Source organism: Primulina tabacum, chromosome 11, assembly GCF_025594145.1.
Source record: "Primulina tabacum isolate GXHZ01 chromosome 11, ASM2559414v2, whole genome shotgun sequence".
NCBI lineage: Eukaryota > Viridiplantae > Streptophyta > Magnoliopsida > Lamiales > Gesneriaceae > Primulina > Primulina tabacum.
The window spans coordinates 35,216,471-35,233,543 of NC_134560.1; the positions used below are offsets into that span (position 1 = coordinate 35,216,471).

At 32.9% G+C, this 17,073-nt stretch overlaps 1 protein-coding gene across 5 annotated transcripts; it reads right to left on the reverse strand.

Moving 5' to 3' along the window:
* Positions 1–269: 269 nt before the first annotated feature.
* LOC142518834 (SURP and G-patch domain-containing protein 1-like protein) lies at positions 270–8,373 on the reverse strand. 5 transcript variants are annotated; one of them, XM_075621654.1, is made up of 9 exons: positions 8,235–8,373; positions 6,762–7,205; positions 6,038–6,164; positions 3,456–3,562; positions 2,370–2,515; positions 1,913–2,045; positions 1,579–1,758; positions 728–906; positions 270–599 (listed from the first exon to the last, which is right to left on the reverse strand). In XM_075621654.1, the coding sequence occupies exons 2-9, from the start codon at positions 7,159–7,161 to the stop codon at positions 573–575; spliced, it is 1,299 nt and encodes a 432-aa protein (XP_075477769.1). In that variant the 5' UTR covers positions 7,162–7,205; positions 8,235–8,373; the 3' UTR covers positions 270–572. The 5 variants fall into 5 exon arrangements, with proteins under 5 accessions (XP_075477769.1, XP_075477770.1, XP_075477771.1 ...); XM_075621655.1 differs by having other exon boundaries at positions 6,762–7,202; positions 8,235–8,364; XM_075621656.1 differs by having other exon boundaries at positions 6,762–7,226; positions 8,235–8,361.
* Positions 8,374–17,073: the final 8,700 nt, after the last annotated feature.

Genomic DNA, 17,073 nt, shown 5'->3' on the forward strand with positions numbered 1-17,073 from the left:
TTCTAATCAATAAAAGAAAAAACTTGTGTAAGACGATCTCAAGAATCGTATTTTATAAAATAGATCTCTTACTTGAGTTATCCATGAAAAAAAATTAATTTTTATACTAAAAATATTACTTTTTATTGTGAATATTGGTAGTGTTGACCTGTGTCACAGATAAAGATTCGTGAGACTGTCTCACAAGAAACCTACTCATCAATAAAACTATAATCAAAATTCATGGATTTTAAATTCATCTCCCAGTCAATCTTAAAAACATTTGAAAATAATCGATCCAACATATATTATATTGTGAACCAAGAACACTATCTGCATTCGGAGAATCGCATTCCAAGTGCTTAATCGACAAGGAAAAAAATTTAAAATAAACATGTAAATTTCAACACTGGTTCAATATTAAAAATTAAAGTTGTTTGATACAACCTCAATTAAAATTTGCAGCACGGCTTCAAGAAGACGGAAATCAGGAACTACCTTGGCACATTGAGGAAACACAAGCAAGCAGCACAGATTCAATCCAAAGAACTTTGAATCCTCTGATTATCCTCAAGGACCAGAGACATCTGTCTTCAGTAATACGATTTCCGTGGATTGTTCTGCAATAAGCAAATCACCGAGATGCATGAGATCAATCTTGCGAGAACAATGTGTGCTAAATACAACGGGGCGAAGAAAATAAACTGGGTATCTAAATATTAAATTAAGAATAACTTATACACTATACCAAGGGATTAGGTCTATGGCGATAACCGAGCATCATTCGCTTCTTGTACTGCTCATATATGTCATCTTCAGCAGTAACCTCACCTGGAGCATGAGCACCTATGCCCAGGTTATCCTTTTTTACATCACCTGCCATAATTGGTGCAGCAATTCCACTTTTGGAGCTCCCCAGGCCCTCGCCTGCAGTTCACAATCAAACCAAGACAGAAATTCAAGTAGCATTCTACAAACTCTCACAGCTGTCCATAAACAAAGACAATCAAACAGAGATCCCAAGTTATGATCATGAACCAACTTCCCACAACCTCAGGAAATAATAGGGCAGACACAGTTTTAGCGGAACCATTACGTTTACAGCCAAAGCAAAAACAATGGTCAGGTATTAAAAATGACATTTCATAGACAATCACTGTTCAAATAAATAATCCACTGAGGTGGTTTCCTGCAACCTGGAAGCATCGACATCACAGATATCTTGGTACGTGTATCTTATGATTGTTATTAAGGTTGAAGTCGAGACAAAATACAAGTATCCCATAAGACACGACCAAAAGAGGAAATAAGTTCACTATCCATTAAGAATATAAAGAACCAAAAAGCCATGACCCTAAACAATAAGATATGCTCTCAGAATATCTTCACTCTCGATAGATTAGCAGCTAAAGAAACAATTAAGAAGGGTGATTCTGAGAAAGAGGCTTACATAAATGTTAATAGGATAAATGAAACAAATTCAGAAAATAGATTGACTTAAACAGACAAGGGCAATAAAAGACGAAATCTATTAAATAATTCAAAGTGAGATCACAATTCATGTGTCAAGGTATCATTATTGTGATCCCTTCCCTTTACCTTCCTTCCAGCCCATTTTCGACAAAAGCTTGTGACCAACATTATCTGCCTGGATTTTTGCTCTATCTGCATATTCTTTTGCAGCTTTCTGAGCAGAAACATCATTACAGGTAGCCATGAATTTTTCAAGTTCTTCTAGAGGAATATAATCACCCATGTGGTGTCCTTTCTTAGCAGACGCTGCACATTGAGAAGACATCATCAGTACAACAAAACATTAAAACTTTTGAATGATACACCGCTAAACTAGGAATCCAAAAAAAAGTTCACTGTAGATAATTAAAAAAAAAAGGACCACAATACAAAACTTGGAGAACCCTAAATACGAATCAACCTTGGAGAGCAGCAGGGGGCGGCATCTCATCCTTTGATGGTTTAGGAGGCCTCAATTTCTCTTCTTGTGCAGCCTTCTTCATGTAAAATTCCATCATCGCTATAGGGTCTGAGGCAGTTAAGGTACTTGATTCACCCATCAATATTTGGCACAATAAGGATAACAAACATTGAAAAGGTCCAGTACACATTTCCCATACTCCATATCATAACATACAATTATGCAACTCACAGGCATGCAGCAAATTTCTCCCAGAAATTAACAAAGAAACATTTCATAGTGCCTCAAAACAATTTGCTACTCCATACAACACTAAAGTACTGACAGCTGCAACAGCTTATCTCACAGAAAACCAGAAGTCAACTCAGTTTTTCATTATTATAGAATATATTTCCCCGATGATGCAGTTAATAAAGCTTAACAAAGATCTGAAGAAAAAATGCAGGCAGAGAGAGAGACCATTTTTTCCACTTGTTATTTGGGATAAATGAGTATGTTCCATATGCTCTGCAGACTCGTATAAAGCTGAGGAAGGAGTTTGATATTTTGAATGCTGATGATGTGGCCTCTGAGAACTACTTCCTGAATGGGAGGTTGCAGTGTCTAAACAAACAGATACAATGAGCCAAATTACCAACGCAACAACTTGAAAACTAAACAGTTAAAATCATAAATTTCATGCACAGGACAAAAATTTATGTGACAGCTATAACCACGTGGTGCCACGGAAAAACATGAGAAAGAAAAACGAGGAATAGAAGGGGACTAATACAAACTAATCACTTTATCAGGCCACAAATTACAAACTAATGAACAACTTCACGATAAAATCACAAGCCTCTCATCATGCAACAAAGAAACGGGAAATGAGATGCTACAGTGAAATATCTCAAATTAGGTTTGATCTAAAACACCAATGTGATCCAATCAAGAAAATACTCATCCCTCAATCGATTGAACATGCAACAAACTAAGAAATTATACAGACAGATCAAACACCAAAAGAGCCTGGCTATTTTAGAAAAGGATGCATCTTATGGAACAATAATACCAACTAATGTGTTGTATCCATGGCCCACACGGGGAAATTTTGCTTCAACGAATCCACTTGAATTCAGCAGGGAAGGGCGTAGAAGCCAAAACGAGGAAAAATTCCTCAACAATTAGAAGGGTATACTTTAGGGTCTGTGTTTCCTATATGACACAATTAGAGTTGATCAACTAGGAGAAATAAAAAGAGAGAAGACTCAATGAACTCAATTTTTCATTATTTGCTTATGTGAGACCACAATGATATGATATAAGCATAACCATATTGAGTGGAGACTTGGAGTTGATAAATTTATTAAGCCATATATTTGGAGTCTAAAGAAGATGAACACATGATTCCAAGTGATGAATGGCAAGTTCCAAAAACGACTAAAAAAGGTTACAAGAATTGATAACATACTGAATAAGGTGATTTCAGCATTCTTAAATATTGCACTCAAACAGAAATTTGGAATGTAACTCATAGCAGGTACTACAGAATCAATACACCAACCATTTTGTGATGTTTGGGAATCCCTACTTTGGACCAAACCCTTTTGCTCTTCACTGAGTCGATACAGATAATACTTGTAATCCGAGCAGTTTTCATCAAATAAAAACCTGCACGGAATGGAATCAAATTGAAATCCGAAATGTTTATATTAAGCTTAAAGAAAAAGTAACAACAATTTTTAAGAAAAACAAACTGTAATTCTCACAAAACATTTAAAGGCTAGATGGTAAGTAAAGAAATAAAAGGCAAAAAAAAAAACCAATCATACAACAAAAGACTGTCATGACCATTTGAAGTCCAACTCAATCAGTATCTAGCCTGCTTATCAATCACAAATCTTCCTACTTGACATTTTAGTGCATCTTACAAAAATCATTCTAAGCCACATCATTAGATTGCCTCAATAGTTAAAAATTTCACTTGCATAAAGGATATATGAATTTATGTAGTGCCCCCACAAAATATAGATGTAGACACAAGACAGTATTTGCATTCTGGGTCTTAAGTATATTTATATCCGATTTTAATATATAAAGCAGTATTGCCAACAATTGGTAATAAATTTCCAAGCAGCCTCCAGTAAAGAAAACGACGGAGGTGAAGAAGCTGAATATGCATAATGGCTAGCAATATAGCTTTATCAGTAAGATCAGAGAGATAGATAACTGAGCATCAGAGGTAACATTCTAAATGTTTGCTAGTAGCCTGCTTTATGCCTACTTCATTCAAAAAGCATCTCGTATGTTGCATAAACTACACAGAGTAAAGAAAGAACTTAGAAACCAATCGTTCTTTTTTAGGCAAAACAGATTTCATGCATAAACCAATTGTTGCATAAATGACCGTAATAATGTGCATTTTACCAAATTAACCAATTAAAACTAATATCTAATTCAATTAAAACAAATTAACAAGAAAAAGAATTCTACTAAGTAGACATCTGTGTTTTCTATTAAAAGACGAGTAGCAACGAATCCTGTATAATGATTCACAATTTGCATATGTTTTAGATAAAGTAATAAAATATACATTTGAATATTCATCCAAATCTGGTGTGTGTTAGGTTCGGTAATTTAGGGCCTTTAATGGATTTTTTATGGATGAGCCCATTTGCAAATACAAAATTTACTGGTAAGTTCCATAAAAAATTCAAATTTTTTTAGATATTATAACAGTTGTGAATGCGAGCACCTGGCTGCACTTTGGCGCAGGGCACACCCAGGCAACCCTCATGCGTCAGGCGTGCCTATGCCAGGCACAGATTGTGGTTCAGTCATGTCAGTGCGCACTTAATGAAAACAATGCCCAAAATGGTCATTCCAATATAAAAGTGATGCGCTTATACTGGGCACAATTAATTGAAGCCAAACAACCCAAGCCCACTATACTAACCAACATAATTAACTAAATGATGCACAACACAGACTTATTTGGGTTCTAATGTTACGCTCTTTCTCTCCTTTGTGGTAGACACTTTATTAATTTTGTTTTCCTTTTCACAGTAAATTATAACAAGATACTATAATTCACTAGATATTTACTACTATATTTTTATTTGCAATTTTGCACTATTATTTAGTTTTTGTGAAATATATATTTTTTTTATGAAATATCTTTGTAAAATGCAGTTAGTCTTTATATATATGAATTCTAAAATTTATGCCTACTGCGCCTTACTTCGATAAGGCGCGCGCCTCGCCCTGCACATTGCATATCAGGCATGACGCCCATGAGCTTTAGTGTGCCTTGCGCCTTAAATAAATATGGATACTATATATTTTTATCATACAGAACTAATTTGTATAGCAGCCTGCCATTTTATTTTTCATGTCCAATTTCAAAATGAAATCTATTTAAACACACCAAATGAAAACTACAGCCGATGTTCCATCTATTTACTCGTGAAACATTTTACAAAAAAACCTTAATATCATACTCCTCATTCCAATCCCGTCTCTGTTCCACTTCCTACTCTTCATCTACAGTTTCTTGTTCCTCTAGTTAGTTACTTTCCTTATCCTTTTATGTTTGCATCCGATTCGATCTTTCCAGATTTTTCTTACACCACTACCATAATCAAATTTTTTTATTATTGTGGTTTGTCTATAACTTTTGTCTGGAAGTAAAATATAACCTAGATCTTATTCCAGACCTACTCACACGTAAGTAGAAAATATATCTGGAAAAAGTTGAATCCCGTTTGACTCTGACATGTTGATGGACCTAAACACATATGACCGCATGTACGGCTTTCTTCCTTGAAAAGTTATCAACAGGCATACCGTCTAAAATCTGAATAGCATTCTTCTTCTCATGGCCTAATCTTATTTCCTTTTAGGACATACATATATCTCAGTCGCTCGACTTTCTTCCTAAAAATGATGTCATTTAGACAACATTAAGCAAAGCTAAACAGACGTCAGACATAAGAAACTAAAAAAAGAGCATCACTACCCATAGAAAATCAGTTTTCAGAAAGAATTACAAGATCATAATGGTATAAAGTTGAATTCACAGAGATAACACAATTCTATAAGAAAGTAAGGGGATCTTAACATACACAAGAAAGGAATACCACATACTTGAAGGGAGTGTCTCCAGGGTTTTTTTGTCGTGTTACATGCTCAAACTGCCTTCCATTCTTAGCAACAAAACTTGCTAGTTTGTCTGCTACTTTCCTCACTGTCAGGTCACTTGGCAAAGGCGGTACTGCATGTACTTAATAAACTGATTAGTAACAAGAGACTTATCAAGTGTGAATTACTTTGAAGCAGGCGTGCCAAAGTCTCCAAATTTTTCGACATCTCCTTTCCTCTGACAAAGATTTACCAAATCTTTAGTCTTAAGCTGCATTCATCAGATAGAAATAACACAAGAATGTCTTACCCTACGTATCAACAAGCTCATGCAAAAATCCAAAAATATTTTTGCCAAATTCTAACATGGACTAACTACAATTCAGGTGAATTTTCCAGAAAATAGTATCACATACGATGGTGTTAGTGTTACCAGCCAATGCAGTTGTAACTTAATGGAGCGCCAATCAAAATAAACGAGAAGCAATTAAAAAAATACAAAGGAAGTATGAACCAAAAACATCTGATTAATATGAAACGGGGAAAAACACACAAATTTATCAACTGTAAACATTATATCCAGGAGCCAACCTCAAATGAACTCTATAGAACCATGCAACCTAGAAAACCAAAGGAATTGATCTACATGAGAAGGATGACATTGAGTAATGACAAACTTATGCGACAATTAAAATTCACAGATAATTTAAAAAAAAGGAAAAGTAGTTACCAACATCAGCTTGAGACTGCTGGTCAGACACACTATGATCTGCCAATTTTGGTCGCTTCATAGGTGCATCATCTGAGGAATTTCCATGATTCTTTTCATCTTCATCCTCATCTTCATCAAATTTAACAGCGGGTGAAACAAGTTTGGACTTTTGTTTCAAACTGAAGGCAAGTTTTCCACTTGAAGGAGATTGGATAATTTTCTGAGAGTTATTAGCCTTAAAATTCAGAGTCGGTTTACTTTTGACTGTTTTTGGGTATGAATTTACAGATGTACTTGAGCCCGACAAAGACTTCTTCCGTACTTCATCCTTCTTATCTTTTTCCTGTTGAAGTTGTTTGAACCTCTCCATGAATGACCCATCATTAGCAAAAATGCCACGATCTGTTGCTTTGTCCATTGCCTAAGTGCCAGGTATCTTTCACAGCTTGCAATTACTCACTGCTAAACAAGCAAGCTCACAAGCTATTTAGCCATAGAAGTGGTCCATCAGATAACTCTTGCTATTGACAGAATGCACATCTTTTTAAGTGGATGCACAATAAGACAATTTTCCAGTTCCAGAAAGTGGTCATTTTCATGGAACAAATGAAAATAACCATTCGATCATAAATGAAAACTTCAGAAAGAAAAATTTATTTAACTGTCAACCTAAGTTAAATATCTTTAAGCAACTTCTCTTTACCAGTAACATAACAGTTAAGAAATGACTTTCACATTGAGCGTAAAATTAGGATCTACATCGCTCAAAGAAGCAACTGTAACTGATTACAAAGGGTTGATTTCCGAAGGGATGTGTAATAATGGCAAGGCCAAAAGTCCAACTTGTTTAAATGTAACTCAACTTGATTAGAAGGTCAAGTATTTCTGCTACATCGAGTAGAATGATATATTACAATTTACAACTCAAACATAACATCCAACACAGAAAAGCAGCAAAACTAAAAGAAACTCCCAAACTCGGCAGATGCAAATATAAAGGTACAGCCCTTCATTTAAACGGCGACAATCCTGTTCCAGTAACCTTCTCCCATTTAGATCACAAACAAGAAAAGGGGAAAAGATAGAAAAAAGTATGAACTCATAGAAAGATAAATAAGCTTAGTTACTTTGTTTTCTATTGAAAAACAAGCAGCGCAGAAAAGCAACCTTGGTAGAAAATTACAAATAAATCTTCATTTCATATAACCCTTACAAGAACTGTAGGAAAAATTCACAAATCATAAAATCATTTCAGTCGATCACGAACCACTTAAAACGTAGCTAGACCAAATTGGACGCTTCAATTTACCAATAAGAACAACAGAGAAAAAAATCAGACTAATGCGATCGAATAATAAATCAAAATCTCCAAAATAATTTGAAGCTTTGTCTCTGTAGCAAAAATATACGATTTTTTAATGCGAAAACAGTGCCGAAACCCCAAATTTGACAAATAACATCAATTGATTGATAAAAAGAACATAATGTTACCGGAAGAACGGTGAAATCAATGGATAAATTGAAAAAAGGTTGATGCAAAGACCAAAATCGGAACCCTAATCGAGTCTTTTTTCCCCAAAGCCGCAACAGACAAAAGTTGAGGGGAAAATGAGGAAAACGGGCCTTTGGAAATGTTTATTTAAAAAAAAAAGTGGATGTAATCGTTGAAAAATAATATTTAAAATGTGTATATTGAATATTTGAATGTTGAATATTTGAATGTTGAAAATAAGAGTTGTAAATATTGAAAATTAAGGGGGTGTATTGGTTATAGACTTTTAATGACTTTTATGGAGTTTAAAAGTCTAGAGGTATTCAAACTAGACTTTTATATACTCCATAAAAGTTTAGTGGTATTCAATGTAAATTTTTGTAGAATTTTAAAAAGTCATGTGGTATTCAAACTTGACTTCTAAAAACTCTACAAAAGTCTATAGGTATTCAAAATGTCAATAGACTTTTACTGACTCTATGGACTTATATTAAGCACAAGAATTATAGTCTAAGGTACAACAATAAAATGTCAACAAAAGTCTTTGATTCAACCTAAAGATTTGGATGTACATTTAATTGAGAAATCTCCCAAATTCAATACAAACTTTCATTCTTTTCTCATCTATTTATTTTTCCTTTTATTTGTACTTTTTAAAAACATAATTAAAATTTAATTTTTTATTAATTATTATATAACATTTTATTTTTAATTATTTTCTTTAATTTTAGTTAATCTATATTATTGTATAAGCAAATTCATACCGATACTATACCAAAATTTTCGGTATAACAAACCAAAAAAACCTTACATTTTAAAAAAAATTATAATTTATTGTTTTAAAATATTATATATTTTAAAACTTTTGTATATTTTTTCGGTATTTCGGTATATACCAAAATTTTCAAATTGGATATCGTTACCGTACCGAAAAATTCGGTATTGTTACCGTACCGTATCGAAATCTTCGGTATACTTAAAATTCGGTAAATTCAATATATTTTTTGTTATGGTAATCTCGATATACCGAAAATTCGGTATTTTTTCCCACATCTAACAGGGTTTGTATTGGCATGTGCTATATTACACAATTTTCTTTGAAAGAAGTGTCAATTTGATGAATTTCAAATTGAACTAGATAATGAAGCTCAATTGTCTTCATCAGCACAAGTTTATGAAGGTGACGACTTTGATCAGTTATTTAATACTCAAAAACAACAACGAGCAAATGCTAATGTATGGAGGGATATCATAGCCAATGGAATGTAGAACGATGTTGATCAAATTGTCAGTAATGATTAGATTTTTTTATAAAAGACTACTCATTATTTTGAGTGTTCTTTTAATAAAATCTTATTATGAATTTATAAAAATATTATTCATTAATATGTTGAATTGACATAAAGAATTGAAATTTTGATTTCAATAAATTGGATAGTTCATTTGTCGTTTTTCACAAATTAAATTGATTTAACTTTTAAGTAAGTAAAATTCATTTACATTCATAAATAAAAAAAATAATATAAAATTGAAGAGATTATCTATGTCCAATAATTATTTTAAAAAAATTAATAAAAAATAAATCACAATTATAAACTACAAAATTCACATAATTATATAAAAAAGTTTACAAAAGTCTACAAAAATCTTGAAAAAAAGTCTATAAGAGTCTATGAAATTTGTTTTACAATTCTATGAGACACCACAAAAGTCAATAAAAATCTATCAACTCCACAAAAGTCCATCATTTAAAAAAAGTCATTAAAAATCTTTGAAAATATAGAATGAATACACACTCCTTAGTGTGTGATGATGTAGGTAATGATGAATTTATTTTTGGATTATTTGTAAAAATTTTCTATAAATAAATCTCTCATTTGTGAAGAAAATGACAATTGAGTTGAGAGAAAAATATTATAAAGTGTGTAGTTTGATAATTTTGAGAGTTTGAGATTTTTACTTTTTACTATAAATTTTTACTTTTTCACAACACGTTATCAGCACAAAGCTCTAAAAGTCCTTCATACTTTTCCAAGCTCCAAACAGAAGAAAAAGGTAACAAAAGTAATAATATTTATTTTACTATTATTTATTGATTGTGTATATATTTAATATATAATATAATGTTATTATATAATAAAAATTAGAAATAATAATAATAATTTTTTCAAAAACTTGTTATAAATCCTGGGAGGATGTTAAGACGACATCCCACACTCCCGGTAAGGGATACGACAAGTATAAAAGCCTATAAGATTTTTAAACAAAATAACTTATGACACCTCATTATAATAATGTGATATAATATATATAATTATTTAAACATGACTAATATTATATACATCATATTATTACCATAAAATTGTACAAATACATACATTTATTTTTTGTACACCAACGGTCATAAACAGTAACAAAACATCTAGTTTTTGCCCTATAAATATGATCTCATAAACACATTCAATCACTCCAACTTTCTCTTCTTCTCTAAAAATTATTCTTCATCAAATTTTTCGAAGAAAAAAGAAGATGATTTTCTTAAGGTTATTTTTAATTATTTTGGTTATCATACTCACGAGTCTTGTATTTATTGGAGAATATCCTCATCGTGTGTTTTCTTTATTTTTACGAATGCTTGTACTTGTTATTTATCCATTACTTTGTATTGCAATATTCATTAACTAATAAAATGCATCGTAATTTTTTTTAGTACAACCTATCAAATTTGACAAAGCTCGAATTTGTTGCGCTCGACATCACGGGAAAAAAATTATATGCCATGGACTCTCGATGTATAAATGCATCTTGAGTCATTGGGTCTAAGCGAGACCATTAAAGAAAATGGTATATCTTCATCACAAGAAAAAGCAAAAGCTATAATATTTTTGCGTCGACATCTCGATGAAGGTTTAAAATGTGAATATCTCATCGAAAAAGATCCAATGGCTCTGTGGAAAGGATTGAAAGAAAGATTCGGACATATAAGGGAAGTTATACTTCCGACCGCCCGTGATGAATGGAATATGTTAAGATTCCAAGATTTCAAGAAAGTTATTGATTACAATTCGACGATGTATCGAATAATCTCGCAATTAAAATTTTGTGGACATGAGGTTACGGAATCAGAAATGCTTGAAAAAACATTTTCCACGTTTCACGCATCAAATATAACTTTAGAGCAACAATATAGAGTGCGTGGATTTGCGAGATATTCTGAACTTATCGTCTGTCTTCTTGTGGCGGAAAAGAACAACGAACTATTAATGAGAAATCATCAGTCCCGACCCACTGGATCAACAACATTTCCAGAAGTAAATGTTGTGAGTAAAAATGAATTTAAACCTGGAAACCAAAATCAAATCCAGAGACAAGGTTTTGGTCGAGGTCGAGGTCGAGGTCGTGGTCGTGGTCGTGGTCGTGGACGTGGACGTGGAAGTGATCGTGGTCGTGGTCGCGGCCGTGATTTTGAAAACAATCGAGATAGTTATTATTATAACTCATCTCAAAAGGGCGTCACGAACCACCCACCAAAAAGGCATCATGAGAACATGAGTATAAATGAAAATCACTCAAAAAGATTTGAAAGCTCTTGTTTTAGATGCGGCACTCCAGGACATTGGTCTCGTATTTGTCGAGCCCCCGAGTACCTTTGCAAGCTTTATAAAGAATCGATAAAGGGGAAAGAAATAGAGACCAACTTCACTGAACACAGTGGCCGTTTGAGTGATTCAACTCATTTTGATGCTGCAGATTTCCTGAATGATTTCTCTGGAAATGATCAATATGCTGGTGGAATAGAAATGAAAAATATTGACGCTGGAGATTTTCTCAATGATTTTTCTGAAAATGAACAATATATTGGTAGAATATAATTGTAAAATAATTTATTTTTCATGTACTCATATGATAATGTTTCATTGTACAAGTATGATACTCAAACAATGAATGAAGGGAATGAGAAATATATGTGTCTTACCATATACAAATCAGGAAAGAAATATGTAGTTGAAAAACTACCAATGCTACCTACTGGATTGCATTATACATATATAAGTCCAATTGAATCAAACATGGTAGTTGATAATTCTTCAATACTGATCAATTGGCATGATCGATTAGGACATCCTGGTTCAACAATGATGCGAATAATTATAGAAAATACACATTGTCATCCGTTGAAATACCAGAAGATCTTTCAGAATAATAAGTTTCAATATAAAGCATGTTCTCTTGGAAAACTTATTATAAGACCATCACCAGCCAAAATCCAAACTGAATCACCAATGTTTCTTGAACGTATTCAAGGTGATATTTGTGGATCAATCCATCCACCATGTGGACCATTCAGATACTTTATGGTATTGATTGATGCCTCCAGCAGATGGTCACATGTATGTTTATTGTCAACTCGAAATGTTGCATTTGCAAGATTACTTGATCAAATAATAAAATTGAGGAATCAATTTTCCGATTATACAATCAAAAAAATTAGACTTGATAATGCTGGTGAATTTACTTCCCAGACTTTCAATGATTATTGTATGTCTATGGGAATCATTGTTGAGCATCATGTTGCTCGTGTACATACACAGAATGGATTGGCTGAATCATTGATTAAACGTCTGCAAATGATTGCTAGACCAATGATTATGAACAAAGCTCCCTATTTCTATATGGGGACATGCAATTTTACATGCTGCTGCATTAATTCGTATCAGACCAAGTGCATATCATAAATACTCCCCATTGCAGCTTGCATTTGGTAAAGAACCAGACATTTCTCATCTTAGAATTTTTGGATGTATGGTGTATGTGCCTATTGCACCACCGCAACGAAAGAAAATGGGACCTCAAAGAAAGGTTGGAATCTATGTCGGTTATGATAGTCCATCAATCATTTGATATCTTGAACCTTAGACAGGCGACGTGTTCACACCACGTTTTGTTGATTGTCATTTTGATGAGGAAATCTTCCCAATGTTAGGGGGAGAACAGAAACATACCGAAAAGGAAATTACATGGTATGTATCATCATTGTTACATTTGGATCCAAGAACAAAACAATGTGAAAAAGATGTACAGCAAATTGTGCACTTGCAAAGAATAGCAAATCAAATACCAGATGCATTTGCAGACACAAAAGGGGTAACTAAATCATATATACATGCTGCAAATGCCCCTGCTCGAATTGAAATTCCGAAGAAACAAATTGAAGCTACTTATGATGTCATTAAACGCCTGAAGCGTGGAAGGCCAGTCGGTTCCAAGGATAAAAATCATCGAAAAAGAAAATTCATAGAGAAACACGATGATCACAAAAGAGAAAATGATGTTCCTGAAGAAACACATGATAATCACAAAATAGAGAATGATGTTCATGAAGAAATACATGATGATAAAAATGTTCTGTCAGAAACACAAACTGACGAGAATCATGAAATATCTATCAATTACTTTAATACTGGAAAAATATGGAATCGAAAAGATATAGAAGAAATTGATGATATATTTTCTTATAATGTGGCAATCGACATCATAAATGATAATGAAGATCATGAACCAAAATCTTTTGGTGAATGTAAAAATCGGCAGGATTGGATAGAATGGAAAAAATCCGTCCAGGTTGAATTGGATTCGCTAAATAAACGTAATGTTTTTGGACCTATAGTCCTTACACCTTTCAGGTGTAAGGACTATAGGTTACAAATGGGTTTTTATTCGAAAGCAAAATGAGAAAAATGAAATAGTAAGATATAAAGCTCGACTTGTTGCACAAGGTTTTTCTCAAAGGCCTGGAATTGATTATGAAGAAACGTATTCTCCCGTGATGGATGCAATTACATTTCGGTATTTGATTAGCTTGGTATCTGAAAATTTAGAAATGCGTCTTATGGATGTTGTTACAGCTTACTTATATGGATCACTTGATAGTAATATAGATATGAAAAACCCTGAAGGATTTAAGATGCCTGAAGCACAAAGTTCAAAACCCAGAGAATGTTATTCTGTGAAATTACAAAGATCATTATATGGGTTAAAGCAATCCGGCCGAATGTGGTGGTATAATCGGCTAAGTGATCGATCACTTGATGAAAAAGGGATATGTAAATAATTCAATATACCCTTGTGTTTTCATTAAGAAAACAACATCCGGATGCGTAATTATTGCTGTATATGTTGATGATTTAAACATCATTGGAACGAATAAGGAAATTCAAGAAGTTGTGTCATACTTGAAGGAAGAATTTGAAATGAAGGATCTTGGAAAAACCAAGTATTGTTTGGGTTTACAAATTGAACAAAAAGAATGTGGAATATTTGTTCACCAGACAAATTATACAGAAAAGGTCCTTAAACGTTTTAATATGGATAAATCAAATCCTTTAAGTACTCCAATGGTTGTTAGATCATTAAATATAGAAAAGGATCCATTCCGTCCATGTGAAGATGATGAAGATATTCTTGGTCCAGAAACACCATATCTAAGTGCTATCGGTGCCCTTATGTATCTTACAAATTGTACAAGGCCCGATATATCTTTTGCAGTAAATTTATTGGCAAGATTTAGCACATATCCAACAAAGAGACACTGGAACGGAATTAAACATATATTCCGTTATCTACGAGGAACGATAGACTTGGAACTTTTGCATTCAAAAGATGCTAATCCAAGTATAATTGATTATGCCGATGCTGGATACTTATCTGATCCACACAAGGCACGTTCCCAAACTGGATATGTATTTACTCGTGGAGGCACTGCAATTTCTTGGCGTTCACAAAAACAAACGCTCGTAACAACTTCATCAAATCATGCCGAGATTATTGCACTACATGAAGCAAGTCGTGAATGTGTGTGGTTAAAATCAATGACTCAACATATCCAAATATCATGCGGATTATCATTTGACGAGAAGCATGTGATACTATATGAAGATAATGATGCATGTGTTGCTTAAATGAAAGAATGATACATAAAAAGCGACAGAAATAAACATATTCCTCCTAAGTTCTTCGCATTCACCAAGGAGCTTGAGAAGAATAAATATATTGATGTTCGTCACATTCAATCAAGTGAAAACTCATCAGATCTCTTCACAAAGGCACTTCCTACGACAATATTCAGAAAGCACATATATAATATTGGGATGCGCAATCTACGAAATTTGTGAAGAATTGTTCGTGTCAACATGAGGGGGAGTTTACATGACTGCACTCTTTTTCCCTTACTATGGTTTTTATCCCAATGGGTTTTTCCTAGTAATGTTTTTAACGAGGCAGTATAAAAACACGTAATGAAGACAGTCATTATGATCATCATCACAAGGGGGAGTGTTGAAAATAATATTTAAAATATGTGTATTGAATATTTGAATGTTTAAAATAAGAGTTGTAAATATTGAAAATTAGTGTGTGATGATGTAGGTAATGATGAATTTATTTTTGGATTATTTGTAAAGATTTTCTATAAATAGATCTCTCATTTGTGAAGAAAATGACAATTGAGTTGAGAGAAAAATATTATAAAGTGTGTAGTTTGATAATTTTGAGAGTTTGAGATTTTTACTTTTTACCATAAATTTTTACTTTTTCACAACAGTAATTTATTTTTTATCTTTTTTTAAAATTTGTTTAAAATCTAATTATTTTGATTAGTGTATTTAAATTTTTATTTTAATTTTATACATAACAAAATTTATAATTTAATTAAATAAAAAACTTACACGATAAAATCCCACTCAACTCAATTCAATCCACGTCTCACTCAATTTCTTCACAATTTTCACAAAATATTTTCTTATTCTCAACCCTCCTTGCCATCAATTCTAATTTTGTTTGGTTTATGGCTAACAATGAGTCTACAAGGTATTCGTTTGCAAGAAATCAAACGAGAGAATCACGTATTAGTAAGAAATTAACTTTTTATTTTGAATTTTACTGGGTGGAACTCAACTCATGAATTCGATTAAGATGTTATAGATCTATTTTGTTCATTTCTTATTCTACATGTAAGCCAGCACACACACACAAATTGCGACCAAAATCGACCACCTCGACCCAGGAGAGTGGGTCGAGGTGTGAAGAGCTTGAATTCTCTTCACACCTGAGTCGAGCTCACACCTCGACCCACCTGGGTCGAGCTCGATCTCACCTCGACCCACCTGGGGTGTGAAGAGCTCGACCTAAACAAAGAGCTCGACCCAATTTTTTACATGAACACTATTTAATTTTAAATTTTGACAAGTAATAAAAATTTTTTTTTTTCATATTTACTTCCCCCACTAAACTTGGAAGAAATCAATTTTTTTGAATGTAAGTTAACTCTAGGATTAAAATACGTTGAGATTTGTAAGAAGATTGTATCATTTTTGAATGAGAAAGAAATAAAATATTTGGTCCAGTATACATAATTTGGTAATTTAATTATATGTGCTAAGGAATATAACAATTTGAATCAATTGTTATGGTTTTGATGAGTAGACAGACTTATGACAGTAGATATAATGAATTTTGGATGATATATTGTAAACGACCTTTACGGTTTTCATTGTTAGAGTATTTTTTGCTAACGGGGCTAAATTGTTCAAAATTTTATCATGTGATATCTGAGGAAGATGAATTTAAGTAGAAACATTTTGGTGGAAGAGACAGTATAGGCTTTGGGGATTTCATAGTTAGAATGGATGAGTATGAGAATGACTTAGGAGAAGAGATAGACGTAGAAAAGTTGAAATTGGCCAGTCTTTTGTTCGTGGCAGGTGTATTAGGTAGACAAAGAAAAATAAAAATGATACAGTAGATTTATAATGAATTAGATTAGTTAATAAATGGGTATGC